General features: G+C 38.5%; 1 protein-coding gene across 1 annotated transcript in view; it reads right to left on the bottom strand.

The window, feature by feature from the left end:
* kif6 (kinesin family member 6) overlaps positions 1-16,252 on the bottom strand; it is a 76,282-nt gene that overhangs the window by 30,866 nt on the left and 29,164 nt on the right. The window contains exons 10-13 of the mRNA XM_026151361.2: positions 15,685-15,788; positions 12,717-12,822; positions 8,053-8,212; positions 1,277-1,465 (exon numbers count right to left, since the gene is read on the bottom strand). Coding sequence (XP_026007146.2) covers positions 1,277-1,465; positions 8,053-8,212; positions 12,717-12,822; positions 15,685-15,788 — 559 coding nt within the window. The remainder of the gene's footprint in view (positions 1-1,276; positions 1,466-8,052; positions 8,213-12,716; positions 12,823-15,684; positions 15,789-16,252) is intronic.

Below are 16,252 nucleotides of genomic sequence, written 5' to 3'. Positions count from 1 at the left end.
TGGCTCACGGCCTCGGCTTCACGTTCCAGTCAGTATTACAGGTTTTAAACCCATTAGCTTTTCACCAGCAACAAATTACAGGTTTAAAATACCATACTGTCCTTTTAATACATATAATCCTACTCATGGCATTGTGTAGAAATAAAGAAAAGGGTTCTGGTATGTCAGACCCTTACCATGCAGTAAAATCCACAAATCAGGAATTTGTTATGGCCCAGAGACACACAAAAGGCACAGTGAAAATCTAAGACCACAAAAAACAGCCTACATTCCAACCGAGAGAGATCACCTGTCTGTAGGCTTAGCACCTAATTTTTCAAAGCTTAAAAAGAGCGAGTGTGACGCTTAATGGAGTCAACATCTGTGAAAATTTGATTTAATTCATACAGTGCTTTATTAGTCCATGTGGGACAGGACCTGTTCTGATTATTTTGGTAAGCGTGAACAGCATTAGTACTAGGTCAGCTCTATTTCTGAGGAATATTACCCAGCCAGTTTTCATTTCTTACTTTTAGTCTTGAGCACTGATAGCTCACATATATCAAATACCACACCAAATGCAAAAATGACATTGGTTTCACTCTCAACATGTGGACAAGTGGACACTTGTCTTTAGAAACACTGAAATGCTTTGGAAATGCATAATACTTTAACACACACATATGATTAAACTCTTTTCATGTATTAAATGCTTTTTAAAGATATTGTAACATAATGTAAAACAATGAAACTGTCTCTAACAGGCCTCTAACAGCCTGGACTAAAAACATTCCATTCTACAAACAGTTACATTACTAGTTAGTTGATGGATGTTTTTCCTTTTAATTTGGGTTTTTTTAAATAGTAGAAATAAAAAAAAGACATTTTCTATTGAAAGTAGAAAAATCTAGAGAACATTAGACAAGAAAGGAATTACATCAGAGAATGTTTGCCTATGTTATTTTTTCCTTGAAAGTACAGACAGCTTTTATTGAGATAAGTCCCTCTTAAATACCACTAGTTGTACTACCTGTTCTTTTTTTTTTTTTTTGATAATTTGGCTCAATGAACTCCTTTTGAGTTGGTTGAACCAAGTTATATGGCCTCATTTTAAGGCCAGAAATTGCTATGTTTAGGAAAAAACATCTGAAAGAAGCTGGACCTGATTCACACTTTGACTCTATATCACAACATATCAGCAGTCTTTCAAACACGATTTTGCATATGTAACAAGTAACATGCCAAATCTTTCAATATTGCCTTTTAAGAAAAGGGGAACACCTTGAGGTTGACGTACCTCTTTTCATGTACTGTATAGCTCGTCCTCTGTGGTCTGCTGAGATGGTCTCCATACTTCCTTCTTGTGACAGCTCCACCGTGGACACACTCGATGTACTCTGACTCTGGCTGTTGGTGATGTTTGCAAGCTGAGCAGCAGCATCCTGGGCTCTTTTTTTCTCCTTCTTCAACATCTTAACTAGGATGCCTGTCGCAAGGAATTAAAGAATGCACTTGTCTTTGTTTTGGAGGTAAGATACTGCAAGAAAATCTCCCTCAATTCAATTGGACAGATCACAAATCAAAGAACTTATGTCAAGCATATATGAGGACAGTTAGGTAGCTGCTCTAGAGTTAATTTTTGACAAAATTGTTATAAAAGTATTCCCAAATGTTTCAATATTTGATAAAGGCTGTGCTATTTGATAAAGGCTGTGCTTCTGTAGAGATTTCCTAAATGACATCCGACCTTAGAGAAACGGGAAGGTGCAATGTCTGGCATGAGTCAGTGGAGAGGAGCCAAAAGCCTGCAGAGATGACACTGCCAAGAATTTCTTGGGAGTCTTTTCCCACTGATGTGGTTGTCTGCTCAAGAGTATAACTGAGAATAACTGAGTGACTGTACTGACTCTTCTTAGATCTTGTCCCAGGGCTGGTTCGAGCTGACTACTCTTAGGTCCAAAAGTATTTGGACAAGGCCTCTGGCCTATAATTTAGGAATTATAGCAGTTTTTATAATGCGTCCCTTTTAATGGGCTCAAAACTAACTGGACACATTAGTTTCATGGCCTGCTTTATTTTTGGCAATGCAAAGGTTAACAAAAAGAAAAGCTTATGTTAAACTAGGAATTAACTCTGAGGGGGAAACAGCACAACACAGAGCTAAGAAACACACTACCATGTGAGGTGAGGACATGACAAGGGACAAGGGAAGGCTGAGACAATAAATACACAGCAAGTAATTAGGAAGACTGAAAACACCAGGGAAGACAGCTGCAGCATATCAGGGGAAGTAAAATTCAATATGAAGCACACAAGATATAAGACTATCAGATTAAAACAGTAATTAGACGCACGCACACACACACGCACATACAGACTGAGACCCACACTAAGACGTGAATCTGACAAAAGATAAAAACAGAGATAAGATGGGAACACAATGAGAATACACAAGGGGAAACGGGAATGGAAAGACCTGAGAAGAGGAAGGCCAGTTTAGAGTTTAGCAGAAAACAAAGAAAAGAGTCTGCACAGTTTTACAAAAAAGGACAAATGAAACCAAGATTTACTTGTATAATGGGAAGAAAACAAGTATGGAGAAAGACAGAAAGAGCTCGCGATCTTAGGCATACTACATTATCAATCAAACATGGTGGAAGCAACATTACAGTATGGGCATGTATGACTGCCAGTGGAAATGGGCCACTGTTTATTGACAATGTGACTGCTGATTCAAGCAGCAACATGGACTCTTAAGCGCACAGGCCTATAGCCTTTGCTCAGATTCAACCAAATGCTGCCAAAACTGATTAGACAACGCTTTACAGTGCAAATAAATAATGACCCAAAGCATACTGCAAAAGCAACCAAAGAGTTTTCAATGCAAAGAAATTAGATATTATACACTGGCCAAGTCAGTCATCTGATTTCAACCATAAAGAGCATTTTTTTTAAAAAGTTATTTACTTTAATACTCAAAGACTCACAAGAAGGAAACAATCAAAGGTTGCTACAGTGAAGGCCTGGCAGAACATTTCAAGGGGGAAAACAGCATTAGTTGATGTGCATGGGTTCTAGACTTCCTGCAGTCACTGACTACAAAAGAAAAGTGTAGAAAGTTATCCTTATAGTTAAAATTGTTTTAAAGGGATTTTATTTTATATTAGTAATATTTTCATTTCAACGTGTAACCATATTTTGATTTATTTATCCTGTGAATGGCCCTTCCCCTAATTTATTAGTCAGCATGAAATAAGAGTTGCCTACCCCTAATTTTGAGTCACACAACTAACAATGAGATCTGCAGACATCTCACTATAGTCAGACTATAACCGCGGGGGGATTTTTAAAGACAAAATCGGCATAACTTAACTTTTATTCCCTTCAGCCATGACAAAAGGGGATGTCAGTGGAAACAATAATATGAAGAAGTAGTCTCTAATTACAATTTCCATTGAAATAAAACATACAGTGTTCTCAAAACTGCCAAAATCTAAACCTAACACACTTCCAAATGACCTACTGTAGCCAACATTTACAGAAAAAGAGCCTGTTTCTGTGGGTCCTGTGTCATTGATTCAAACAAGTCATTACTTCAAACCGCTGTTCATCAGGTTTTTCCATTATTGGCATCTGATATCTTCATTTATGCACAAAACTACCACAGAAGTCTAGTGGAGATAAAAACTTCTATAGGAGCAAGAACGTGAGATCTGTGGGCTGTTTCGCATGCCATGTGGTGAAAATGCTGCGGTTAGATTCAGCTCATGATGTTCTTCTCCTCCTCGGCTTTTTAGTCATTCTCTAATATAATTTCCAACAAGCCAGACATTACAGGAAATACACAAAATGCCTTTAAAATTGCCACACATGGCAGATGTTTGATTTCATTCTCAATGGTGCCACAAACTACTCCAGTTTCAATGTACCACACAATGTATGCAATAAAAATTATAAGGAACAATTTGTTTCCCTACTCTTTACGTTTACGAATACAATGACAGTATTCAAGGAAAGGAAATTAGTGCAAGCAAGTGGAACTCGTATCTTTTGGCCAGCTTTGCCCCCAAACGGGTCAAATATTTCTGTTTCTTGCCAAAATGAAGTGTTAGTTTCTTTAAAGCTCGGTCATGACCATTCTGTAAAATATTTGGAGCCATGATATTTTCCTGACCAAGCAACCGAGTCCTCTCTGGGCTCAAAACCAACCAAGCTTTAATGGCCCTAGCCCAAAGATATTTTTCACATTTTCACCTAAGTAAAAGGAGACCCAAACAGCTCCAATTACAACATCTTGGATGAATTGAACAGCGTAAAACTAATCCAAGTACAATAAATGATCAAAAGCTGATGTTCTCCACCGAATGTGTAATAAGTGACACCCTATGGTACTGCTTTAACAAAGACAGGGCATCAGCACAGGCCTGTCAATTTTAAGTTGTTATCACAGATACAAAGTGAGAGACTATAGTTACTATCAGGAATGAAATTAATGCACAATACTAACATGAGAGGTTTTTTTTTGGTTGTTTCCACGTAGTAATACATGATGCTTTGAGGGCTTAGTATTTACACCAGTGAAGCCATGTTGCTTCTGGGTAGATAAGTCATGAGATCTCAACACGATACACCACCCAGGTCTAACTAATCTATGTTCAGTGGTAGCTGAGTATAGCTTTACACAAGTTTTGAACACCTTTGATATATATCATCACCCACCACAGTATTTGAGTCACAAATGAGACTGTCAGTGATGTTGTCGCTCATACAGCTCACAATTCATCACAGTTCACAGGTTATTTTTTACACTGCAGCCATGAAGTGCACAAAATTACAGGTGGGTCTAAGTATTTTTGAGCTGGATGCTGCAATTTGGGAGGTCAAGGACACAAAATTTCTTATTACCAAAGAAAAGGTGAGAGTTAATTGGCTAAAGCCACCCAATTGTCACTTTGATTATTGTAGAACATGTATTGGATAGGTCATGTGGCTTAAATCCAGACTTTCTGATGTCAGTTTAGATGACCGACCACCGAGAAGCTGCTGTAGAGATGGAAAAACTGGCACAATGCATGACAGAGAAGTGTGTCAGCATGCATTGATATAAACTACAATATATACACTTTGAGTTTAACTAGCATAAACTTTGCTTAAAAAAAAGTGTATAAATAAATAAATTAATAACACTTTCCTGTTAGGAAAACTCGGGATATTCAAGCCCCACAGAAATCAGGTCAATATTTTCTCTATAGGATCATTAGCATGAACTTTGAATTCTATTGTTTTATATCTCATAAATTCAGATTTCTCTGAAATTTGCCGATCCTTTTTAGTCATCGTTTTTAAGGTGCAATGTGACCACATGAGCTGTCCTCAGAAAACCTTGTCATTTTGACATCGGCTTGTTTTATTTGTCACCCTAACCACTGTGCTTTCTTCGTTTGTTTAAAATCTGCTATGTTTGTTGCTTCTCTGTCATCATGTTACTGGTGGATATCTATTCACTCTTGCAGAGTCAACTAAGCAAAACCAGGTGCCCTAACTCTTGCAGATAGGATGCCCCCCCTTTGTTTTACTGGGAACTTTCCCATAATAAACCCTGTGAGGACTCCTCAGTGTCGCTGTAGAGCCAAGGGCGTAGGACATTCATACAGACATGGGCAGCACAGTAATTAGCTAGCGGATACAGGTTTGAAATCTAGATAGTTATTAGTGATCTGTTTGGAAATAATGTCACTCTTACAGACTATAATGTTACAAAGTGCAGACAGACCACCCTGACTGAAGGATTGACAGTTTAGGCTACTGCAACCTTATATACAAACTTCACAATGAAAGAAGGCAACATGGTCAGGAGAGCATGTACATTAGTGACTGTAATATGCGCCTTTAGACACGTACAGGGGCACTTTTGGCAATTACACGTGCATCATGTGAAAACCAGTATGTGACAATTTGAGGGGGAAAAAATCAAAGAAGAAAGGAATTTACATTCCAAAAAACAGGTCCAAGAAATACTATGGTAAAATATCTGTATGATAATATTCGATTTGTTTAGGAGACCTGCGAATTTTCTGGCTAAATAATCAAGCAGACGTCTCAATTTTCCAGCTAATGTGCAGTGATCTAACGGCAAGCCACAGCAAAAGGGGCTGAGGGTGGAATAATCCCATAAAGCCATTAGAAATATCGTATTCACACACCAATACCATTATTATGATTAATAGTAATTATGATTAACAGCAGTCATTAGAATCTGTGTTTTTGTGGTGTGCTAGTGATGAATGTTAACCTACTTATATTTCACAGAAGTGCAGTAACCCAACCGTGCAATAACACAGACACATTTCCTATAAAGACCTTTTTCCTAATGAAGGCTTTACTATCAGCAGTAAGTGTGATTAAATGCTGAGGTGGGATGCAGAAAGACTAATTTAAATTTAAATCCACTCTGCTCAATTTATTTTCCACCCATTATCACCCAATTTAAAAAAGCCATTTCCTTAAACACTGTAACTCTTGTTTCAGCTAAGCGTGAACAGTGGAAGCTGTATATTAGAGGAATGAGATGCTGTACATCTGGATCTGAATCTCTGTGGTTTGAAATTGCACCAAATGTGCACGCAGTCCTATCAGGTCAATACAGCTCACCAGTCAAGGTGATTTTTGCCTCATTTCCCTACTGATGCATTAAATAAATATCATTACATGTAGCATCTTGACATATAACTGTCACTTCCAAAACAGATGAGTCTGGGCATGTGTGGGTGTGCTAACATGAGTTATCTCCTGAATGAGTTAGTAAAACTGTAAGGTAAAGAAGTAAGAAGCCAGCAAATGTTATGACTTAATATTGTTTTAGATGTTCAGCATCTTCTACCAGTTAGAAGGTTGACAGTTTGCTCCCTGGCTCCTCAAGTTTGCATGCCAAAGTATCCTTGGGCAAAATACTGAACCCACAGTTAATGCCAATGCATCCATCGGAGTGAGTGTGTGTCTGACTGTTAGACAAAGTATAGCAAAAAAGAGCTTGTATGAATCTGTGTTTGATTGGATGAATGAGGCTTATGGTGTTCGAGTATAAAAGTGCTATATAGGTACCAGTGCATTTACTGTATTTAATGAAGCCATGCAAACTTTTACCTTTCTAAGTTACAGGTCTTCAAAGTAATTAAAAATGGGTCAAAGTTTCAGTTTTTAAGTTGTTTTAATGGTACTTTTTCCAGCATTTTTGATTCTCATAATAGATGAAAGAATTCAATTAAAAACTGAAACCAAATCAATTTTAGACATGCTCCAAGTCTCACAGCCTAAAGCCAAAATCTTGATTTTATTCAGCTTGATTTCTCCTATAACAACTTGGAACTTCAGTATCATGGGATACATCATAGCTTCAACATCAAAACTGCACCAATTTAATGTCCAAGACGCAGAGTAGCAGAAACAAGCAATGGTACCCTGGATGATTGTTCTCTTTCCTGATAATTCACAGGAGAGATCTTTGAAAAGTACATTTTGGGTAAAAACAGTCATTTCACCATATGGGATAGGTAGTTAGTCAAAATAAGTTAAAACACATAAGAGGTTTGATGTTTCATACCAAGGTCCCTAATTATTTTTCCTTTGTTTGTAAAACAATTTTTTAGTACAATCAGATTTTTATTGCTTCTTATTGACGCTCAGTCCAGGAACCTGGCAACTATTCTAATGACTAAGCTTGTGGATGCAAAAGCCAATTTTGCCAAGTTTTCTTGTGCAGCCAGAATATCAAAATAACGGAGAACAGAAATGTAGGCCAAGACGTTGTGTTCTGTGTGCCTCGCTGATTGTTAAAAAAAAAAAAAAGTCAGACGGTAGCTGATGGTTTTGAAATTGCACTTCAGAACATTCAATCCCTTATTGCCTCTCCACACAGGCTTTGATCTATGTGCAACCAATGCCCAAACATGATGGATCAATAAAACACAGACTAGAAACAGAAAGAAAAAAGTCTTCCGGTATGAAATGTCAGATATTTCTTTATAGAGATTAACTGGAGCTGAAGTAAGCTAGCTGCAGCAAGCCAAAGGATACTAATCTCGTTATCACGTTGCCCGAGCATCTCTTTTAATTTGGCCACCTCTCCTGCACTTTGGTGGCTGTGTTGAATTTCTTCTTCCCTCCCTGTTGCTGCTGGTGTTGCTTTGTCATCACTGGATCTGTTTTTTCCTCCCTTTTTGTCCCAAATAATTACCTGTACACACGCGCACACACACACACACACACACAGACACACACACAAAGACAGTTACAATAAAGATTTCGTGATTTATTTATTTTTTACCACAGGTGCTCAGACAGGGTCTTTAAATCTGAAACATATTAGGGGAAATGTAATTTTTGCAAATGCAGAAGGCACAAAAGAGGAGTGAAGCTTGACCCTGAACATTTTGCGCTAGGATGATGCTCCCCAGGCTTGTAAAATAACTTTTCAGTTTCATGTCATCACTGTGGCACAGAAACACAAAAGATAAACTGTTGAACAAAAGCCTGAAATGGTGACAATCAGCGCTGGGAACAAATGAAATGAAATGAAATTCAAACCGGACGAACTCTTACAGGTTCACTGGAGTGCGACTCGGGTGATGCTCAGAGGAATGTAAACTGAACGGGAGATAGAGTTTGCGGATCATAACAAACTGAAGGAGAGATAAACAGACATTCAAGTGGGGTCTGGAACAGCTTCTGGTGGCTGCTCAAACTTCAACCAAACCAAAGCCCATTTTCCCATTTCTCAGCAGCAGCAGCAGCAGCAGCATGTCATTGCCTAAGACTTTCTCCATAAATGAGAACTTTTTTACAAACATTTTATGCACAACATGCAAGGGCAAACTGAGTAGATAGCCAAAGCAAAAAGAACTGTAAAAACACAAATTTTCTAACAACAACTCATCCAAGTGTTTAGTTCAGTCTGAGCACCAGCTGCCAGATATTAAATACAACAATACTTCTCTGCACAAGTCCAAACCATCTCCGCCTTGCCTCTCTAACTTTGTCTCCAAGTAACTCAACCTGTGCTGTCCCTTTGATATACTTATTTCAACAAACGTCTCAGGAACCCCTCCCTTTAAAGATACTTTCTGGGATTGAAGGATCAATCTAAAATCTTCACCACCTGGCAGCACCAACCACCTTCACTATTGTGTATGTTTTTGGTATTTCTTTTTAGCTACCGGCATTTCAGCAAAAGGCTTTTTTTGCCTGTTTTCACTGAAAATCAATGTTTCTAACGGTTGAATAAATGTTGTATTAACACAGTGTAGCATCTTGTAATACAAATTGGTATTGCACTTAAGTACAACCCAACCCTATTTAAACTTCAGTTGATATCGCTTCAACACCATATATAAATGTTTTGGACATAAGGTCATGACAGGTGTTCCTTCAAAAGTTTTAAATCATTTTTAAACACATGAATTTATACTTTTTAGAACATTTAAGTCACCTTTTTTAAAAGGTTTGAAAAGCAATCGGAGTTCACAGCCAGAGATATGTGACTCTATAGGGTACAACATAACCAGTGCCAGGCTGATAGCCACCTTACTGACACAGCAGGAAGTCAACACTGATTGTAGATGAATGCCGACTATCAAGTATATTTAGCACATGTATGATTAAAAAGGCTTAAAGGAAGCAGCCCAGTGAGCATCTACAGGGAAAACCACCAGCAGTTAAAAGTACATTGTCATAGTTGGAGCTGCAGGTTCTCCTCTATGAAATACCACAAGCATCAAACAGGTGGCGGTGCTACAGCAACGGCGAAAGAGATTATTTTTTCTAGAGTTGACAGCAACAGTGTCATTACTATAATCACAATCAAAACCTCCACAGGTAAAGAGCCCTTTATCAGATCACTTCAACTAACATGGCACTCTTCAAGCTTCATGTTCAACAAGCTTGAACATGAATAGATGCAATCTTTTCAGCTACTCCCACTATTTTAAAATAATGACAGACAATCTGAATTAAGAACAAGTTAAAACCAGAAGCTTTCTCTATGGAAACTACTTGTTTATTTGACACAATCTCTGACCAACAAGAGTGTTTTAAACAGTTTTGTTTAAAGTTATAATTATTATCCTTATCCTCATAAATTTCTATTGCAAATCTACTGCTAATATAAATTGAATACATTTTGCAGTATTATTATTGATTAACTTCCATAGAAAACAATGAAGATGACCTTTTTTACAGGACAGTAAATATACAAAAGTAGCCAGGATGTAATCTGCTCTTAATGTTATGTTGGTCACTGCTGTACGGTGGCCCTGAGAGGCCAAACGGACTGCAACTTAAGAAAACACCAGCAATAAGAAAAACGCTGTAAAAGAACACAAAACATAACAGAAATAGGAAAAACAAAAACAAAAATGGAACAAACAAAAACGGAAATAGGAAAAAACAGATTTTTCAAAAGCACAAGGGAAGTATTTCTGGAGAGAAAAACAGCGTTTTTCTTATTGCTGGTGCTTTCTTAAGTTGCAGTCCGTTTGGCCTCTCAGGGCCACCGTACTGCTGTGATATTTCCACTCTGTGACACAATACGTAGCCAAGAATTTAAAAAAACAAAACAAAACAAAAAAATAACGGTGTAAAACTGAGCATTTAGAGCAGTTACTATGTGAAACTTTGACCATGTTGGAAAAGAGCATCTACTATTGGAACAGGATTATCAAGGGAAATAAAGAAAAAGCCGAAGAGATCAACTTTAATATTTCATGTAAATATGTTTGATCTCAGTTAACTGTTTCCTTAACTGCTTATCTAATTCACTGTTGAAAGTAATCAAGACCTCCTGAAAAGTCTCCCAGGTTGTCACAGGGCCATCACTTTCATGTAGCTAGAAAATTTCATTAAACTGTGAAAAATACACAACACATCTTCAAATGGCAGTGCCGCTGCCTTCTAGTGACTCGGGTTAGGTGAGTGGGAAAGAAAATGGCATGGATGAGTTTTCAGATGGGTTGATTGCTACGATCAGGTGGAAATTCTTGGAAAGTTTTAACTTAAAGACGTGCATTAAGGGCGGCGTGTCAACATTACACCTAGGATCTAATTAAATGGCAAATAACTGCAAAACTCTGTCTTCAGACTTTAGCCAGGCTATGGGAAAATCAGCCTTCAGCCATCAAAATCAACAACTCTGAGTAAAATCTGACATCACTAAGAAGTAAAACATTTTCAGAGTGAGATTTAGCAGCCACACACAATACCAAAAAGATATTTCCCGTGACTGCGTACAATACAATACATACAATACATTCCTAGTTAATGATTTTAATGTTGGCTATTTCAGTGAAATTACAGTGATAAAATTCTGATTAGTAACCTTCCACAGAGCCTTTAATTGCTTGAAAGCAGGAAATTCATTTAAATAAGTTTCAACCATAACTCAGGGGGTGACAGCTGGGCGAGCAGTTCAGAAGATGTGGGTCACCTGGTCAAAGCTGAGGTGATGAATGGTGGGAAATAAAAATTTTGGTGGTTTCATTAATTCAGTAACTGAAATGTGTGATCAAATTAGTAAAATAATTGCATATTTTAACAAACATGACAAAAAATAAATGATTAAATTTATGATGAATTCACTGAAAATCTGTTGCTCAAATCAAAAGAACCTAATTTTAAAAAAGACATTAACACCAGATTATAGGGCTGGTCGATATAACGATATAGATCGGATGACGATATAAAAACGTCTATTGTTTCATTTCACGCTATCATTTGTTTCGCGGTGTCGCAAAATAAACTGTTTACGGCAATATTTTTTCATCGTTTTGATGGTCACTGTAGTGGCTATATTCATTTCTTAAAGTTCTCTCTTTCTTTTATATTTAATATAACCACACTACAGACAGACAAGCGCCTGTTTTTATGTGTTGTCGTTAGCAACAACAACGGTAAAACCATTGCATGTCCCCTTGTTCATATTCCACATAAACCTTTCACAATAAAGCTCAAGATCCTGTTGAGACTTTTCAAAATAAACTGAATCGCGTGACAGAGTATGCAGAGTATTTATGGATGAGAAGCAAAATAAACCTTAGACTCAGACGTTAGAACAGGCTTTTCCCTGCAGCACGCTGTGTAATAAATACTCACAAAGAAAACGGCGGCCGTTACAACTTGTCTAAAAATGTATAGTTTCATGCATCGGTTAAAACACTCGACTCCAGCTACACGACGCACAGGTGGAAACACACAAATCGAGCTGCCCGAGATTCACAGAATTTACAGAAAATGTAAAATTTTTGTGATTTATATCGTTATCGGGACAATAGATGTCTTAAATCGAGATATGAGATTTCGGTCATATCGCACAGCCCTACCCAATTAATGAAAATTGAAAAAAACTGTGTCTAACTGTCCCGTTCACCAGCTGAGGCGACTTAGCAGGACTGTGCAGATTCTCAGTCCTCCAAGTAATGGTAGTCTCACAGTGATTTTACCGAATAATACGGGTAATGACCGATGCCTTGTTTCACACCTTGGGTCATGTGACAAGGCACATGATCAATAATGGGTCAACAACACTCTTAAGGGACAATCCCCACTAGAGTTTAAAACTCTCCACCATTTGGTTTTAAAACTGAAGAAGCCTCTTGGATGAGAGGTGAGTGTCTTCACAAAACTTAAGTCCAGTCACTTTCTTTCCAAGCTCCTTAGACTGTACACATAGGTTACTGTGAATACATTACCTTTAGCAGGGAGAAGCAGTGCTGGATCTTTCTCATGTCTGGTCCCAGTGACAGTGTCACATCTGTATCGGGATCATCCAGATAAGCCTTAACGAGCTCCTCCAATCTAAACACGTGCACATAAACACACAGAGACCATCTAAGCAGTGCCACACTCCCTCTTATATTCTTCCTCACTCAGCACTTAAACAGTTAAGATATACATTTGAGTAGTTTAAAATGTGGGTCTGGTCAAAGAAAACTATTTACTTAAACTTGTGTTTCAGCTCCACTGGGCCGGACTGTTGATAAACTATCATTAAACGATAGTCCAAACATTAGTTCTTCAAGATCTGGAAGCGGCCACAGGAAAAGAGCAGGAGGCAAGTGCCCAAACCCATCCAATGTAGACACGACAGTGTGTGGTTTTTATTTTTTGTTCAACACAAGAACATGCAAGGTTTACATGATGAAGGACTTAAAACAAACGCAGCGGTCCTGTTTCAGGGTCCTGCAAGACATCAGTGGTTTCATGAACCTTAAGAATGCCCTTGGATGCAATGTTCAATACTTTGCAAGAGGAAAGAAATACACACTGGAATCGGAAACTTTCCAAGAAGTGGCTCAACTGTGTGTGATGTGAGCCGTTATCAAGCAAGTGTAGCAAACTAACACTGCTTGTTAAAACATTTACTTTGACTTTAGCTTGTATAGAAGTGGACTGACACAGAAGTGTCTTTTGGAAACACAAAAGCCCAGCAGTCCCGAGGATGTGTGTGCGTTTGGAACTGTGACAGTAAATAACCCAGGATATGTGCAATCGATCAGCGCAGGAAATGAGTGGGGACATCAAATAGAGAGGAAACGACAACAAAAAAACTCCAGCAAATGTGGTCATAATAGATACTATTAAAGATTCCCAGTGTGAGTTTGGCACAAACAGAGGCAAATCAAGGATAATCACCTGGGTAGAGAGGAAATAATAAAACGGGTGAACTGTGGGGGCGAAGGCATGGGAAATGCATCAGCATTTGAGGAGCAATCTGCCAAATCCTCCATGAAACCTCTGGTCTGAACCCTGGCCCTGCCCGACTGCCTGGGTCAGTCTGCCACTTGAGTACAGCAGCAGAAATAAAGCAGCGCTGGGAAACGCCATGAGATCTGGTTAAGCCGCACTGAGCAAGACTTCAATTCAGCACCAATGTGAAGCCAGCACCATAAGTTATATACGCACATTAGGCAGTCCCCAAATACTTATAAATCACCAGACATTTTTCCTTAAGAATCTGTGGGTTTGAGCTTTGCAAATACAAATTACAGTTCATAAAGTATACTCTGCACTTTTCTGTGTGTCTGAGGATCAACACAGCACTCTCTAGGCCTGAAAATGAAGGAAACGCTTCAGTGAAATGCAAAACGACTATCCCAACAGACCTCAATGTTAAATATTCAGCTTTACATCAGAAATAGACATGTTCACAGTTAACTACAGAAAATAGTTTGGTCTCCACTCCAATGATCAAATTAATAATTATAATAATAATTTGATTATAATATTAGGGGCTGATGAAACAATGAAATTGTTTGTTACTTAGCATTAATTAGCAGGTACCTGTACTTCTGTGTAGCACCTATACATACATGCCAACCCACCTGATTTTTCCGTGAGAATCCCGAATTTCAGTGCCCCTCCCGAAAATCTCCCAGCACCACGATTCTCCCAAATTTCTCCCGATTTTCTCCCGATTTTCCACTCGGACAACAAAATTGAAAAACTATATCCCAGATTGGCCCAGCCAATTCCAGTTTCCAACAATGGCTACTACTACTGCAGCTACTTAGCTCAATATTACTCTTTACTCTTTTACTTTTAGCGTATTTTCAGGCGAGAATGTAGCTGTGCAAACTTCAAATATCTGAGCCGACGAGAACAGCAAACTCCCAGCACATTGTTTTCAAATTCGGTCTTTCGCTACTCAGGTTAAACATGATATATAAGTCACTTAAATAACTTAAACATGTTATTGTTTGGCCTTTTTCAGTGTTTTATTTGTTCATGAGTAAATCGATTTGGCTGAGATTAAAGTTATTAGATTAGATTAGATAAAATAAAACTTTATTAATCCCTCAGGTGGGTTCCTCCGGGGTTTTCACACAGCTGAATAAACGTCAAACAGAAAACTGATTAAACAGAAGTGTGAGATGGTCGAAAATCTACGCCAGCGTCTGGTTATATTTTAGATAGTAAGGAGCAGATGGCAGAGTTTCACTTCACCGAAAGATCTCGTGATGTAATTCTGAAGGCTAGACCATCCAATTTCACCGTCACTCATTTCCAGTCTACCCAGCTTTCGGAGGACCTGGCCCACTTAGAGCGCGAAGGCCGGGTCCGGTCAGGTGGACGCAGCCTCTGAATTTGGACACCCCCGCTGTTTCCGGCCGGACAATGATAATGGTGTCATTTAACTTATTTTATCCGATAAATAAACATTGTAAAATTCAAGTGTTTTGTATATATATGTATATGTATACCACCCCCCCAACAGCCCTTTTGAATGTCTCCCTAATTCTGAGGTCTCAAGGTTGGTAAGAATGCAGCTATACAGTTTGTTGATGCAGCTTGCAAACAAAACCGCTTAGTGTTTGCGCTTAACCTTTCACCCTCTAATCCAAATATGGTCATATCTGACTCAGTGAAACTAAATGGCACGAAGATTTTAACTAAGCACTAATTAGCAATATCTGTGTCTGTGTGATCTTCATCTGATCATCTTCTGGCACAGAAAACAACATGATGATGGTGATAACACTAATGCAGAACCCACATATCATTATGTGACGTCACACCGGCTACTTCCATCTTTTACATACAGTCTGTGGAGCTTGGATACACGTTTGAGCTGCTCTACATTCTTAGTTAACTCGAGAACAACATCTGACGATGCAACGATTAAAAGTACGAGGACTTTAAAAAGTAGAGGTGACGTACTTCTGGATCTCCTCTGGAGTTAGTCGGTCGTCTCTCTGCTCTCCAGTCACCATGGCCAGCTCCTCCTTAAGAGACAGGATCTCTCTTTTCAAACTTGCTATCAGCTGAAATACACACCATATACACAGAAAGTGGGGATTAATGCACACATTTGCAAGTACAGTACTCCACACAGACAGACGCTCATACACAAGCACGTGCAGACAGAAACTATCCAGCTGCTGCCAACTGATGAGACAATCCTGCTGAAAATAATCTTGCGGCTTATGTTGCTGATGCTTTCTGAGGTCAAACTTAAGTGATTCCAGACAAGTGGATACTCGAAGAAGAAAAATGCAGAAAGCAAAACACAAAATAGCATTAAACCTCAACGGTGGCTGTCTCTCCACACGTGTTTGGTAAGGACTCAGCAAGCCAACAGGCTGCTGGCTGTCCGGGTCTGGTTACTCTATATATACGTATAAAAAGAAAAGTATGACACCAAGCCCAGACACGGATTCTTAAATAAGTACTTAGATAGCCAGGTTTGGGAAAAAAAATAGTTACAAGAAGAATTTATATTAATGTT

The sequence above is a fragment of the Astatotilapia calliptera genome, chromosome 19 (assembly GCF_964374335.1).
Source record: "Astatotilapia calliptera chromosome 19, fAstCal68.1, whole genome shotgun sequence".
NCBI lineage: Eukaryota > Metazoa > Chordata > Actinopteri > Cichliformes > Cichlidae > Astatotilapia > Astatotilapia calliptera.
The sequence above is the reverse complement of the archived record's forward strand: the minus strand, read 5'-3'. Positions and strand labels throughout refer to the sequence as shown.